The sequence below is a fragment of the Barbus barbus genome (assembly GCF_936440315.1).
Source record: "Barbus barbus genome assembly, chromosome: 8".
NCBI classification, from domain to species: domain Eukaryota; kingdom Metazoa; phylum Chordata; class Actinopteri; order Cypriniformes; family Cyprinidae; genus Barbus; species Barbus barbus.
In genome coordinates this window covers 3,911,230-3,925,906 of record NC_136736.1, presented here as the reverse complement: position 1 = coordinate 3,925,906, position 14,677 = coordinate 3,911,230, and the positions used below count along the sequence as shown (strand labels likewise).

General features: G+C 37.1%; 1 protein-coding gene across 1 annotated transcript in view; it reads right to left on the bottom strand.

Moving 5' to 3' along the window:
• Window positions 1-14,314, bottom strand: part of LOC306874019 (kinesin-like protein KIF16B) — a 28,282-nt gene extending 13,968 nt beyond the window's left edge. The window contains exons 1-18 of the mRNA XM_079423680.1: window positions 14,026-14,314; window positions 10,800-10,869; window positions 10,598-10,711; window positions 9,953-10,069; window positions 9,684-9,781; window positions 9,268-9,377; window positions 8,200-8,342; window positions 7,861-8,029; window positions 7,610-7,741; window positions 7,001-7,176; window positions 6,492-6,557; window positions 6,215-6,274; window positions 6,001-6,120; window positions 5,805-5,856; window positions 4,703-4,840; window positions 2,871-2,953; window positions 2,702-2,790; window positions 586-639 (exon numbers count right to left, since the gene is read on the bottom strand). Coding sequence (XP_079279806.1) covers window positions 586-639; window positions 2,702-2,790; window positions 2,871-2,953; window positions 4,703-4,840; window positions 5,805-5,856; window positions 6,001-6,120; window positions 6,215-6,274; window positions 6,492-6,557; window positions 7,001-7,176; window positions 7,610-7,741; window positions 7,861-8,029; window positions 8,200-8,342; window positions 9,268-9,377; window positions 9,684-9,781; window positions 9,953-10,069; window positions 10,598-10,711; window positions 10,800-10,869; window positions 14,026-14,072 — 1,838 coding nt within the window. The 5' untranslated portion in view covers window positions 14,073-14,314. The remainder of the gene's footprint in view (window positions 1-585; window positions 640-2,701; window positions 2,791-2,870; window positions 2,954-4,702; window positions 4,841-5,804; window positions 5,857-6,000; window positions 6,121-6,214; window positions 6,275-6,491; window positions 6,558-7,000; window positions 7,177-7,609; window positions 7,742-7,860; window positions 8,030-8,199; window positions 8,343-9,267; window positions 9,378-9,683; window positions 9,782-9,952; window positions 10,070-10,597; window positions 10,712-10,799; window positions 10,870-14,025) is intronic.
• Between the last annotated feature and the right edge of the window lie 363 nt (window positions 14,315-14,677).

Here is a 14,677-nt window from a genome sequence, read left to right as displayed (position 1 = left end):
TGTATGGGTCAAAATTATTGATTTTTCTTTTATGCCAAAAATAATTAAGATATTAAGTAAAGATCATGTTCCATGAAGATATTTTGTAAATTTCCTACCGTAAATATATCAAAACTTAATTTTTGATTAGTGATATGCATTGCTAAGAACTTCATTTGGACAACTTTGAATGTGATTTTCTCAATATTTAGATTTTTTTGCACCCTCAGATTCCAGATTTACAAAATAGTTGTCTCAGCCAAATATTGTCCTATCTTAACAAACCGTACATCAATGGAAAGCTTATTTATTCAGCTTTCAGGTATAAATAATAAATGTATAAATTCAGTTTTCAGATAATGTATAAATCTCAATTTAAAAAACTGACCCTTATGACTGGTTTTCTTGTCCAGGGTCACATATATTTATTATTGTAGTTAAATTCCAAAATAGTTACGCAGCTTGCTTTGGATAATTTTGTGTATTTGCATAAGCTTATTTAAATAAAATATTAAATGTAAATTAGTGGACAGAACTGCTTTATCTCTATTACATGTTTCACAAGTATTTTCCATATATTAATGTTTGATAAGTCATATGACACACCTTTTATTTTCCAGTTTTTCTAGTTCTTCTCTTTGCTGCCTTTCAAACTCCAGTCTGGAACATAGAAGACAATTAGTTTCCACCCTTAAAACACACACACACACACACACACACAAACCACAGCAAACTCACACCAGTGCATGGGATGAGGGTCTGCATTATTACGAGCACTGGGCATGCACTGCAACACAGAATACACAACTTTAAATAAAAGAGATGGAGACACACGTTCAACTAAAGTGTTATTATGATGATGATGAAGTGCTTCTCACAAGCATGATGAACGAGACATGGAGAGACTGAAACCATGATTACTGACATTAATATGTATATAAAAACACAACAGTTAACATGAGAACACTAGTTGTGCTTGGTTCTACCTGAGAAAGATGGGACCCTTTTCAGTGAAGAGACTGCCATGAAGAAGTTCAGAAAAAGGAAATGTTACCAAATACTGTGGCACAAATCCAGACTATTAGTCTGAATACTTAAGGATAATTTAAAAGAATAAATTATGACAATTCTTGTGTGAACAACTTTACCTCATTTAAAAAAAAAAAAATAATAATAATAATAAAATAATAAAATCCAATAAGTTGAGTGTTTGGTGTTCATTCATGACATGAAGTTGGTGTGGTAGTAGGTCACTGCCCAGGATCATGATCCGTCATGACAACACAACTGTCAAGGGTTTTACAGGCCAATCAGTTTCCACATGCGTGATCACAGATCCCAACCTCACCAACAAAACCTTCATAAAACTCATTGTAACTGTGCATTCTTCTATTAATGTGACAATGCAAAAAGCCAACATGCATTTGGTTGTTTATTAGGGATGCATCGATATACATTTTTTTATAGCTGATATTATAAATCTATTTGGTTTAGACTCTTTTTTAATTTTTTTTATTTTATGTAAACATGTTTTCACTAGAGCAACCTAGTCCAACCTAAAAGTACACATGCTCAGATTTAGGCTTAACATGTTACCAATGTACTGCAAAAATGACAAAAATCTGTTCAGTACTCGTGAGACCTGTCACAGAAAAAAAAACATTGTTTAAACTGTAAAAACTAATATTGTTTTCATCCAATAATGGCTTAAACAAACCATGGACCATAACTTAAAATTAAACAAACTCCAGTTTGGGCCAGCAAGATTTTTTAATGTTTTGAAATCAATTTTTTAATGTTTTGAAGTCACCAAGGCTGCTTTTATTTGATCAAAAATGCATTAATATTGCAAAATATTATTACAATTTAAAATAACTAATTTGAATATATTTTAAAATGCAAGCTGAATTTTCAGCATCATTACTCAAGTCTTCAGTGTCACATGATCCTTCAGAAATTTAGAAATCATTCTAATACGCTTATATGCTTCTCAAGAAACATTTATTTTAATTAAACTATTTTGCAACATTCGAAATGTCTTTGACTTTTGATCAATTTAATGCATTCTAAAAAAAAAAAAGTGTTAAACCAAACTGAAAATTTTAATGGTAGTGTATATACCAGGGCTGTCCAAACTCGGTCGTGGAGGGCCGGTGTCCTGCAGAGTTTAGCTCCAACCCTAATTAAACACACCTGAAGCAGCTAATCAAGCTCATTCTAGAAACTTCCATGCAGGTTGAGGCAAGTTGGAGCTAAACTCTGCAGGACACCGGCCCTCCAGGACCGAGTTTGGACAGCCCTGGTATATACCAAATTTAATTATGATCTGCCTCTCACAACTGAAATTATTAGTGTGGTCATTATTGTATATTTGTCCAATTCAAAATTTTTTATAAACTACAACTGCTTTATCCACCACTGGTCAATACCAGTATGGTCACTGATATATCGTGCATCCCTATTGGCTGTTTTTGGGAAGGATCACTGGTGATCTGGCAAGCAGGGCTTGAATTAAAGTTTTCTGTCAGCTGTTTTAATGCACTGGGCATCAGCAGTACCAGCAATGGCGCCGGAGGGCATGAAGAGAGAGGAGGATGGAGAGAGGAGGAAAGAGGAGGCTCCTGGGAAGGAAGAGAGGGAGGAGGGCTGAGGAAGAGGAGGCTGCGTGGGGAGGAAGAAACCACTCGCTCTGTCACACACGTACACGCATGCGGAGGCTTACCCTGGGTTATACAGCATGACTGTAGAGAGGTTTTCACAGGATTTGGACAGATCAGACATGGATAAGCTCAGACTGGTGAGGAGGCCGCTCTAGAGAACAGGAAGAGCAGATATATTAACAAACATGTCATGTGTTTGATGCTGAAGCTTCACGTATGAATTCCTCTCACTTTTCTCTTTTCTCGAAGTTTAGCCGCCTCTTTAGGATGATTGAATCTGAACATATTGGTTCTGCCGAGGAGAATGACAGCACCTGAGAAACACAAATGTACAAATAAGTCTACTGTTTAATAAATGGGAAACATCAGCTTTGCATAAAACGTCTCCGGTTACTATCGTAACCTAGGTTTCCTGAGAGACGGTCTCTCGACATGGCGTAAACGCCTTAGGGACACCCTTCAGTCCTAACCTACCTGAAATCTTATTGCACAACGCCAGTGAAGTTGCAGCTCTCACAGGCCAATGCCAGCCAAGACGTCTAATAGGGGCAGGGCCCCGTCGCTATATAATGCGCTGTTTTGACTGCATAAACTCAGAATCTTCCGACTGAACTAACAGCACAGCAGACCTGAGCTGCAAACACGGCAGCCTACGCCATGTCTCGTTCCCGTCTCAGGAAACCGAGGTTACGATAGTAACCGGAGACATTCCCTCTCGAGAGTGGTCTCTCGACATGGCGTAAACGCCTTGGGGACTGTATAGAACAACGCCGTGGAAGCAGCGAAGTAAAAAGGCTTAGCCTCGGCGGAGCTCACATGAACAGTTCTTAGCAAAACACTAAAAATAATTCCCAACCAATCATATACGCCCTTGCGACATGTCTCGAGAGGATTGGATGTAGGATCCCGCTTAGGGATCCAATCAGGTTACTCAGAATCCATGTCCGATGGCAAGCCTCTTAATGAGAGAGCGATGTAGCACTATCGCCTTTAGGCACGTAGCCCAATCTCGGCTTGAGTGTGACATTACAATCACCCTATCCAAACTGCATGCAGTCTGCATTCACTGAGAGCGCTTGTAAATCCCCCACGCGCTTGACCGAAGTAAGGGCGAGTAGTAGCGCGGTTTTAAGCGACAGCTCCCTCCAGCCGACAGTCTGAAGTGGCTCGAAGGGTGGGAAGGCGAGCCAAATCCCAGGTTGGAACGGTAGGAGGGTGAGAGGGTCTCAGTCTTCTCGCACCTCTCCAAAATCTGATAACTAGATCGTGTTTTCCCACTGAGCGCCCGTCGATATCGGTGTGAAATGCTGATATAGCTGCAACATAAACCTTAAGAGTGGAGGGCATACTGCCGTCGTCCATTCGTTGTTGCAAAAAATCCAGAATGTCAGACACGGGGCAGTTTTCATGGTCTCGACCATTCGATTCACACCATCTCTCAAACACTGCCCATTTACAGGCGCACAGGCGTCTTGTAGAAGGGGCTCGCGCCTCCGTAATCGTGTCTACCACGCGGAGAGAAAACGAGCCCCGGTTTACCGTTTACCGCACACCATCCACATGTAAAGTTTCCACCATTCAGGATTGGGGTATCATACCAAGCCGTCCGCCTGAGACAGCAGATCCCGCCTGGGCGAGACCCAGGCACAGGATGCAGAACTTGTGAGTGTCTGTGGCCTCAATGGGTCCCGAACATAGCGAGCAAACGTTGGTCATGCTGGAACGCTGAGAGGGAAATCAGTCTTCTTGCGTCTTCTCCACAGCTGTCTTCAGTAGGATGTGTGAAAGAGGAAGATTCTGAGTTTATGCCGCCTAAACAGCGCATTATATAGCGGCGGGGCCCCGCCCCTATTAGCCGTCTTGGCTGGCATTGGCCAGTGAGAGTGACAACTTCACTGGCATTGTGAAATAAGATTTTAGGTAGGTTAGGAAGGAAGGGAGTCCCCAAGGCGTTTACGCCATGTCGAGAGACTGCTCTCGAGAGGGAACTGCATTCATATTGCTTATTTAGTAAAAAAAAAAAAAAAAAAAAGATGACATTTTCGAAGAAAGGTATATGTGACCTTGGTTGAGCGGGCAGGGCTCAGTGATCTGAACTCCATTGACTGAACACTGAGCGTCATTCAGAGGAATGAGAGTGACCGTTCCGTTCTGGTTCTCTACCAGACAGTGCTCACTCTCCAGACCAAGACCATGAAGAACTGCAAAGAGAAAGAGAAAATACCTTTATGACAGATAGTACTAGCAAAATCTGGGTTAGGGTCAGGCAAAGATTTCAATTCAAATTCAGTTCTTGAGTTGGAATTGGAACTGAGGGTTGTGATTTTGAAATCCAAGTTGAAAATGAACTGAAAACGGCAATCCAAATACATTTCAATTCCTGAATTTGAATGAAGAAACAAACAGGCTGAAGCATTGTAATTTGAATAGTAATTTAAAGAGATAGATCAGACAAAATTCATTCATCTATTACTCGTGTCGTTCTGTATGATTGTATGACTTTCTTCTGTGGAACATAAAAGAAGTTATTTTCAGAAATTAAGTCAGTTTTTTCTGCAGCAGAAAGCCATATACTGTAGGTTTGGAACAACATGAGGGTGAATAAATGATAGAATTTTGTTTTTTTTGGTAAACCATCACTTTAAGAACGTAATTCAAAGAAATGCATATAACTGATGCACTGTTTTTCTTATTTCATGTTTAGCATGAATTACCCATAAATGCATCATCATACAAATGAGGTTGCATGGAATTTAAATTGTACTGACAGTACGGACAATTTACCATAAAAATTAAATTCATAGGGACACATGCTTTGTGAGAAAACATAATTACATGATTAATCCTGATTATTTATATAATTGTCCTCAACTAAACTACCAGTAACATTATAAAAATAATTAACACAAACATTAATATAATTAATTTAGTCAAACAGCACAACTCAATGCCCACGTTTTGAAATAACATTTTAAAAAAAACATTTACAACAATAAAATAAAATCTCATATTATAGAGATTTAATTAATAAGATAATTCTGGAAAATATATGGTGAATAAATGATGCCATTAGAAATGCTTATTATTACCAAGTTTGTGTATTGAGACTGAATCGAACCATAACTGAACAGATGGAGAGAGAGAGAGTTCTGTCAATAAACTCACTGATGTCCTGTTCATTAGTGGCATCATCACGGCCAACGTATGTCCTTCCCTCCTGCAAACACACACAAACCAATCATGTGCTACAGTAATCACATGAAACAAACAACATCATAAAAGTGAATTGATTCAGCTGTAGAGGCACCTCCCTCTTCTACTAGTACCCGTACTGTGATGAACACTGGCGGATGTTCATTACCTTTAAATGATAGAGAATGATGCCGGTGCTGAGCAGATCATCATCAATCCCGATGAGATGAGGCAGCTCTGAGTCCAGGATCACTCCGATTCCATCCTTCCTCAGAGCCAGAGTTTCCTCCTGTTCAACACACAGGCCAAAACACAAACTCAAAGCCTGGCTCTGAGAACGAGGTGATAAAAATAAGAAGTTGGTCTGACAGCTGGTGACAAACCTTCAGGATATTCTGTGTTTCGTTCCATTTGTTCGTCCATTCCTTGGTCAGCTCCAACACCTGCGACAGAAAAACATGCCATAACCGACATTTAAATTCATCTTTGGAATTTCACACAGCATTTATTAGCAAACAAATCCCTGCTGTTTAGCACATCATGGGCATCAGTGTATGAAAATGAGTAGCTTTAGAACCAGTTTATTCAGTGCGACTGCATCAGCTGAGAGGAGAGTGTACAAGAGCTGTTGTTATGCGATTATGAAAGGGTGTATGTTACCCTGGCTTCATTATGGTGCAGTTCCTCCTCCATACTTAACGCTGTTGGGGAATCGAGCAGCGCTATCTGAAAAAAAAGTCACACAAAATATAACAGCCAAGTCAAGTCATCTTCATGTATGTAGTGCTTTGGATTATGTAGTGTTTATAGATTAATCAAAAGTAATCAGAAAAATAACAGAATCAATGATGCAAACTTCTCAAAATATGAGACTAATTCAAATTCTGCTATAAAGCAGCTCTAAAAAAATAATAGTATTGATTCAGTTTAATTCAATAACTGTGTAAAAATCAATTATGAAACAAGTTCAAAATCCAGCAAGAAGCAGCTCAACAGAAGACAACAGTGTCCTTAAATCACTTCAATATTGATTCAATTCAGTTCATTAACTGTCAATATTGCAAAACTCATTTCAGTTATAAAGCAGCTCCACAACTCTAAAAGCAAGTGAAATACATAGGCTTATAATCTTTTAGGATAAACAATAATTGTCAAATTCACGTTCAGACCTGATTTCCCTGCACGAGCAGTGCTTTCAGCCGAGCGATCTCTGCCCGCAGTTCTCGTATGAGTCTAACGTTGGAATCCTCATTAATCGTTGGTTTGTTGATGATGTTTTTGGCACGGTTAGCATAGCGCAGCGTGCTCAGCGTCTCGCCGTAATTGACGTCCGCAGGCGATATAGCTGGACAGAAATATTTGAGATATCACATGCATGATATTCCTTCAAAATACACAATCCACAAAACACTTTCCAAACAAAATCCTACAGCAATCCTTCTAAAAAAAAAAAGGTACCTGGGTCAATGACAAAAATCAACAATCACTTTCTAGTTTCTAGAAATGTAATCTCTGCATTCATGTTATATAGCATTTCATATATTACATATTTAAAAAAACACATTTTGTATCATTTTCAATAAAAACTGATTTAATGACTCTAAAAGAGTCACAAAAAGATTCTCCAACAAGTAAAAAAGAAATAGAAATGTGGTCTAACCATCCAGTAAAAGTTAAATTATTTTCCTTCCTTCAAGCCATTGTCTGTATGAATTACATAAGTGTTATGTAACTTTATAGATCCAGTCAATGTGAGTGTCACGTGATTCCTCACTCACTGGCGATCATGATGGTCTTTGAGTTTCCTCCCAGACTGTCCTTCAGGAGCCACGTGAGCACTGAGTCTCTGTAAGGAACAAACACCTGCTTCTTCTTCAAATGACTGTTTCCTCCTTCCTGTGACAGATCAGCTACAAAGACAGAATACAGATTAAAAGAGACAAAATTTTACTCTCTACACAAAAGTTCAGATGAATTTAAGGAAATGGAGAAGACAATAAGTGTGACAAAGCACAACAGCAGCTCTCACCTAAAGCGGAGATTACATTTCCCAGAGTGACCAGTGATTTGTTGATATTGCCGCCCTCTTTGAGCCGGACACCAGTGGCCCCTGTGGCATCGGCCCTCTCGCTTCCAGCCAGGTCCACCAGGTGAATTTTACTGACCGTTTCACTTGGCATCTCGGCATCAAACTTAGCCTGAGTGGAAGGACATAATAACAAAATGCATGATATTATCCTTTTAATATTACTTACTAGTAAAAGTATTTTGCATCTCTTTTGATGACATTATGGATTCCTCAGCTGGGTCAGCTCTTGCAAATCCACATTCTATGGCAATAATGTGAAGCATTACGCTTTACAGTCACCTGTGTGAAGTTGATGGTGAAGATGGCGTGTGAGCGGCTACTTGCGTCGTTCATGCCGGTGCTGGCCGTCGTGCGGTTGATGTTTCCCGCCTCCATCAGCTCCTCCACATCACTATAGTTCTGCACGAGGTGCTTCGACAGGTCTGAAATCAAAGAGGAAGTGTTGATAAGAACTTAACAGCAACTATACATGCAGACACCTTTAAATGGAACATCAAAGTGTTTTATACACAATATTTATTTTATGTTTACTAATATTTATTTAATGTTTAAATATCACTGCAATATTTACTCAAAATATGTAGATAATGTTTACATAATATTGCAATATTTACTGAATGAGATTGAAGATTAAGTAAATAAGTAAATGCTGTAATATTAAGCAAATATTTAATTAATCTTGCAATATTTACTCAATATTGTAATATTTACGTAATACTGTAATATTCACTGGTAGTACTTAATATTATATTTACATAATATTGCAAGATAAAATAAATATAATTAATAAATATAATAAATAACGTAATATTCACCGGTACTTAAAATTACAATATTTACATAATGTTTATATAATATTGCAATATTTTCTAAATGAGTAATTACTGCAAGATTAAGTAAATAATGAGTAAATATTGCAATATAAAATACATTTTATTTACTTAATATTGCATTATTTACTCAATATTTACATAATATTGCAATACACAATATTGCAATATTTAGCAGTACTTAATGTTAAAATATTTATTCAATATTTACTTAATATTCCTATATTTACTCATTATGTACTTAATATTACGATATGTACTTAATATTAATTAAATTATTACTTGAAAAATTAAAGCAACACTTACTTAAAAAAATACCAGAGGGCTACGTGCCACTGTTTTCATTATTTTGTTAATATTTATATTAATGTTTAATTTTTTAATTGGAGGGGTGTTATTTATAGCATCTTTGTTGTTTTGGCTGTGACATTTGTATGAGAACTATTGATTTTTTTTTATTGTGACAATGTCTATCTTATGTATTGATTAGCAGAGATGTTTGAAGTCGGGCTCTTACCTTCTACATAGGGTCCCTCTTTAGGATGTTCTCTGACTCTGAGGTTATACGTCTTTGCCATCTTTCTCCTTAACAAGTCCCGCACCCGTTCGTTGTAAATCTCCAAATAGCTGTGAAAAATATGACGGTTTTAGAAGTCTTTTTTCTGTGTATGCATACTGCAACAGACCTTTACTTTGAAGATGTACATGTGAAGAAAAATTATTTCTGTGCTACTAGCAGCACCAAATGGAACTAGAATCAGGCTCAAGCAATAACTGTGTAAGTTTGTGACGGGACCTGATTGAAGACTTCTGTGCAATTTTGTTTGCTACCCCTAATTGGTGCAGAAAGATGACACTTCACCATTTGACTTGTCATGTTTTAGCTCTCGAATACTGCAGGATTTTCAAATATGCCTTCTGAACTCAACTCACCTGACCTCTGTACGGAAAGAGGCTTCATCTCTCCGAGTCATTCCTGAAATTCGGCTGAATAATCCTTCACAGATCCGTGGGATCAGCCCGACGTCACCCTACGGCACAGCAAATCATGAATCAGAGCCAATATTCAGCTCAATAACTCCACAAGCAGTCAAGGGTGATAAATCAGCCGCCTCAGAGATTTACTAAAGTATGTTTGAAATTACAGAGCCTCAACTGTGGTTTTGGCAAAAGAAAACACCTGTATTAATAAAAAGGCTTACAGGGATGCCCATCATGGTGTGTGACTTCCCTGATCCAGTCTGGCCGTAAGCAAAGATGCAGGCATTATATCCTTCAAATGCTGCCTTCAACACATCAGTGCCCAGATCCTTAAACACCTGAAATCACACACAATCCAAGCCTGTGATATTACAGTATTTAATATATGCACCAATGCAAAGCTGAAAAAGCTCAAAGTTAATCATAAAGACAAGATATAATAATAGCCGTGCATTTACAATCCTTTTAAGATCAGGATTTATTTAATCTGCTTCTGTGAAACCAGCCCTGGATACCAATATTTTAGTTTTCACTATATAACACAACACCTAAGATTGTTATTACGTCTGAGCATTGAATAACAAACCTTTCTGAACACAAATGCTAAGAGGATTAGCTCCTAATGAGATCTGATTACTTTATAATAGACAAACGGTGCTAGAGTTTTAAAAAATAATAATTCCTCTACAAACACGCTCTAATTTTTAGCCAATTAATATTTTATTTATACATTTTTATTACTCTTTTATAAATCAAGCAATTTAAGAGTTAATACATTTCTTACAACTACTTAAATAACTGACTGCTAATGACAAAACCCATGCAATCTTCATTAGACAGTCAGCACTGTTTATATTTCCACTGACCTTCTCTTGTGAGACAAAGCTGCATTTTTTACCGTCCGAAGAGTCGTAAGAGAAATCATATGTGAAAGTTTTTGCTTTCTCCCTTACAGAGTCTCCAGTCACTCCATCTGGTATCTGTTATAAAAATAGCACAAGAATTAGATCAAAAATTGTCATTTCATCTGTGAAACCCTTTCATTTAGAGATATTCAATGCTACATACTTTTAAGTTGGTGATGGTGGTTTTGTTGCCTTCCATTTCGATGATGCATTTGGCAGACAGGTCTTTCTCCCTGTGCCAAAAATCCATAATACATGAATAAAATATATATTTATGCACTTCATTTATTATTCACACACACTGTAAATCCATCGTCCATAAGCATGTACTCTCGAGGGAGACTATTTAATTTAGACCAATCAACAGATCAAACTAGGAGCCTATTTTCGACCTGATGCTTTTATGAGCTGTTTAACGTGGAAAGCAGATTGAAACTAGGGGTGGGCGATATGGGAAAAATATCATATCACGATTTTTTATAGAAATATCACGATTCACGATTTTTATCCCGATTCTTTGTTAGTTTTACTATTTTGGTTTTACAAGTTGTCTGAGCATTACAGCCAAACTAGAAAGACAAAGATGCATGGCAGATATTTAGGCCAAAGTGGGCGAAGATAAAAAATCTTTGTCATTATTTTATTTTTCTTATTAAAAAATAAGAACAAAGATACACATTACAAATACACATAATATACAAATAAAACAAACAGTGCTTTATTTCCAGGTACAATAGGTGTATTTAGCAGAGCATTCAATGAAATTGAATGAACAAATATAAAAATAAAACACTAGATAGACTGATTCCTAAAGCAACTGTATTAAAGTTTTTCAGTCAAGAATAGTGAGTGATTTTTCTCTTTGTGTTTTGTTGTTTTGTTAACGTTAAATGAATAGTTCCCCCACAAATTAATATTCTGTCATCTGTCTGTCAATTCTGTCATAATGTTGTATTTTTATATCATCATTTACTCAAAAGTTGTTTTAAACCGGAATGAGTTTCTTTCTTCTGCTGAACATTTATAAATGCCATTTTGAAGAAGGTGGAAAACCAAACAGTTGCTGGTCCTCAGTGACTTCCATAGGATTTTTCTTTCCTACTATCAAAGTCAATGTGGACCAGCAACTGTTTGGTTTTCCACTGAGTAAATAATGACAGAAATTCAATTTTAGGGTGAACTATCCCTTTAATGACAGTCGACAGCATGTTTAGTGTCCTGTCCCTTTAAGAGCTGCACGCATCTAATATACAGGCACCCATCCGTTTCTCTCTTAACTATTTACTTTCATTTTAGAGATAACCAACTGAGTCTGTATGTAAACCTTGTGTGTTTTGACAGTATTAGCGCAAAATATAACTTAGTTGACGAGTAATCAGGCGCTGTTAGACAGGCGTTTTAGTGTGCGCACGTCAGACCAGCGCACGAATTAAACATTTAACCAGCAAGGCTTGTGTGCAAATAATGTACTTTTGCGATCGCGAATAAGTGCAGTGCCCTGTCAGAGTAACTCTACTGCTGTGTGTCGTGTTGTACAGTATATAGAGACGGCGGCGCCAGAACTGTATTTGATATAATGTGCGCTGCAGCACGATACTACGATATTTCTTCAAAAGCAGATCGTGGAGACATTTTTATCGTCCACGATCAAAAATCGTCATATCGCACACCCCTAATTGAAACCACAAGTTTTTTAGGGTTTTTTTCCCCATTACAATCTAAGTAATCAGTGAAACAATTATTAAAAAAATATTTAAAGTGAAAATGTAATTTTGGGTCTCAGTATTAATATTTTTTGTCAATTTTATTAGGTATATAAAATCTGAATCAGACATGGGAATGAACAGAAAAATTCTAAATAAAGTAAAGCACATATTTTTGCTCTACTATAGCAGCACAAAGCAGGTAGCCACTCCCGTTAAAATCCCTGGGATCAGGAGATGTTTCAGAAAGAATGAGCTGCATATATGATGCAAAATGATATCTTGATATTTTTTCGATAATGATAATTAGACGACATTTTGCAGAGTGTGTTATTGTGCTGATGTCTGACTACCGTGGACAGCTGCAGTTTTTGATATTCTTCGTATTCTGTGGTCAGTTCACATCAGTGATTACTTAATCTTTTCATTTAAGTTTAAATTGATTTTTACCTTTAATAAAGCTTTTTTTTCTAAAAGTGTACATCTTTTGAGTCAAATTGTTACATTTAATCAGTCAATTAAGATAATACACATTTAGGCTGTTACTAAACAAATGAAACCAGTATCATCAAAATGAATCTTTGCAGAAGTTGCATCTGAAGTGGCATTTAGATGTGTTTACATACTATTTAATGCAGCTCAGAGGGACATAGAGTGCTTTAACCAGTTACAAATGCATATTTTTACATTTTAAACATAAAGCATTGAATACTGATATTTAAAAATGAAAATAGACCTTAAATGTGACATTAAAACCACCAGTAGACAGCAGAAAGTCACTGGTAATAAGTGAGTCATTGCGACTGAACCGAATCATTTAAACGGTTGATTCATTCAGGAACGAAGCACTGTAATGTTGCTCAGACACGCAAAACAGTGCTGTTTGGAATTATTTTTTGTCGCGAAATGCATTGTATATTGAAGCTGTATTGTAAATATATACACACAGACTTGCATGCATTCCACAAATTCTCAGCATCTTTATAATTCTTATTACACTCACTGATGACTTCAAGATGACATTCACATTACTGTTAAACATTCATTAAAATCATTATATGCTGCACATTAAAGGCAAAAAAATTATTATAATATTTGTATAAATATTAGTCATTTTAAATGTATTATTATTATTACTAAAAATAATATAATAAATTATAATGCCTAGTTATATAATAATTATTATTATTGTTAACAAATTTAGATTTATAGTATGATGATAATCAAATATTGTAAAAATAAAAAGGATAAAAAAAACAAGTCTTAGGACGAAGGGGACTGACACCCCGACTAAAAAGAGATTTTAATACACTTTCAAGACCAGGAACAGTATAAAATCATCCGGTTCACTTTTGATCTGTTTGGTTCTTTTAATTAGATCCCAGTACCAAATCACACCTAGCTAACTAAATAGACAGCATTATGGTCGTGCTGATGTGTCTTTGACGCCCAAAGATGCGGTCAGAGCCATGGCGCAGTGGGTAACTGTCAGCTCAGGTTTGTATCTGACCCGCGACATGACAACTTCCCAAATAAACAGAATATTAATACATGCTTAATGCTAATAATAAGAACATTTGACGTGTATTTCGTGTTTATGCATTTCACTCCGCAGCTGTTGCGACATGATTATTCACACGGACATGTTAGTTTATAGGTTTATTTGTGTGTTTAAGACCCACTCACCGTCTGTTCATGGGCCGGACCCTCACAGCCACCCGAACCGATGCCATGACACATCCCTGAGGACCAGAACCACACACACACACACTCTCAGTCAGTCAGTCAGTTCTCAGTAAGTGACTGACACAACTCTGAGAGGCTCCGGAGGATGTGTCTGTGTCCGCGGAAAACTGCGCAGTGTGTCTATAAGAGGAGCTGATGGCGCTCGTCTAGTGTTCACTCAACAGTCATCATGTAAGGAGATGAATTTGTCCGGGACGCTGTTGTTCAGTTCGTGTTATTTTCCCGGAGTGATTCACAGCGTCTGCTCTTTGCTGGCAGCAGCGCGGGATACAGAACACACAGAAGACTCACACTGCCGCCTGCAGGCCTGGAGTCATCCCGCATTATCAGGGTTGCCAGGTATACTCAACAAAACCCGCCCAATTGCTACTCTGGGGGTAAAATACACGTTTTTTTTGGCATGGTTCTATTGGTTAAATGCTCATTTTAGGAGAAAATATCTTAAATCAATTAATGCATATTAGGACAAAAACACTCACACAAATATGACGTAACAGCGCATTACCATTGCAAAGTTCTTAAAAAAAAAATAAGATGGTCCTTTTATTGTTTTGTTTTAATGATAGAATAGCACATAAGTACATTACATATA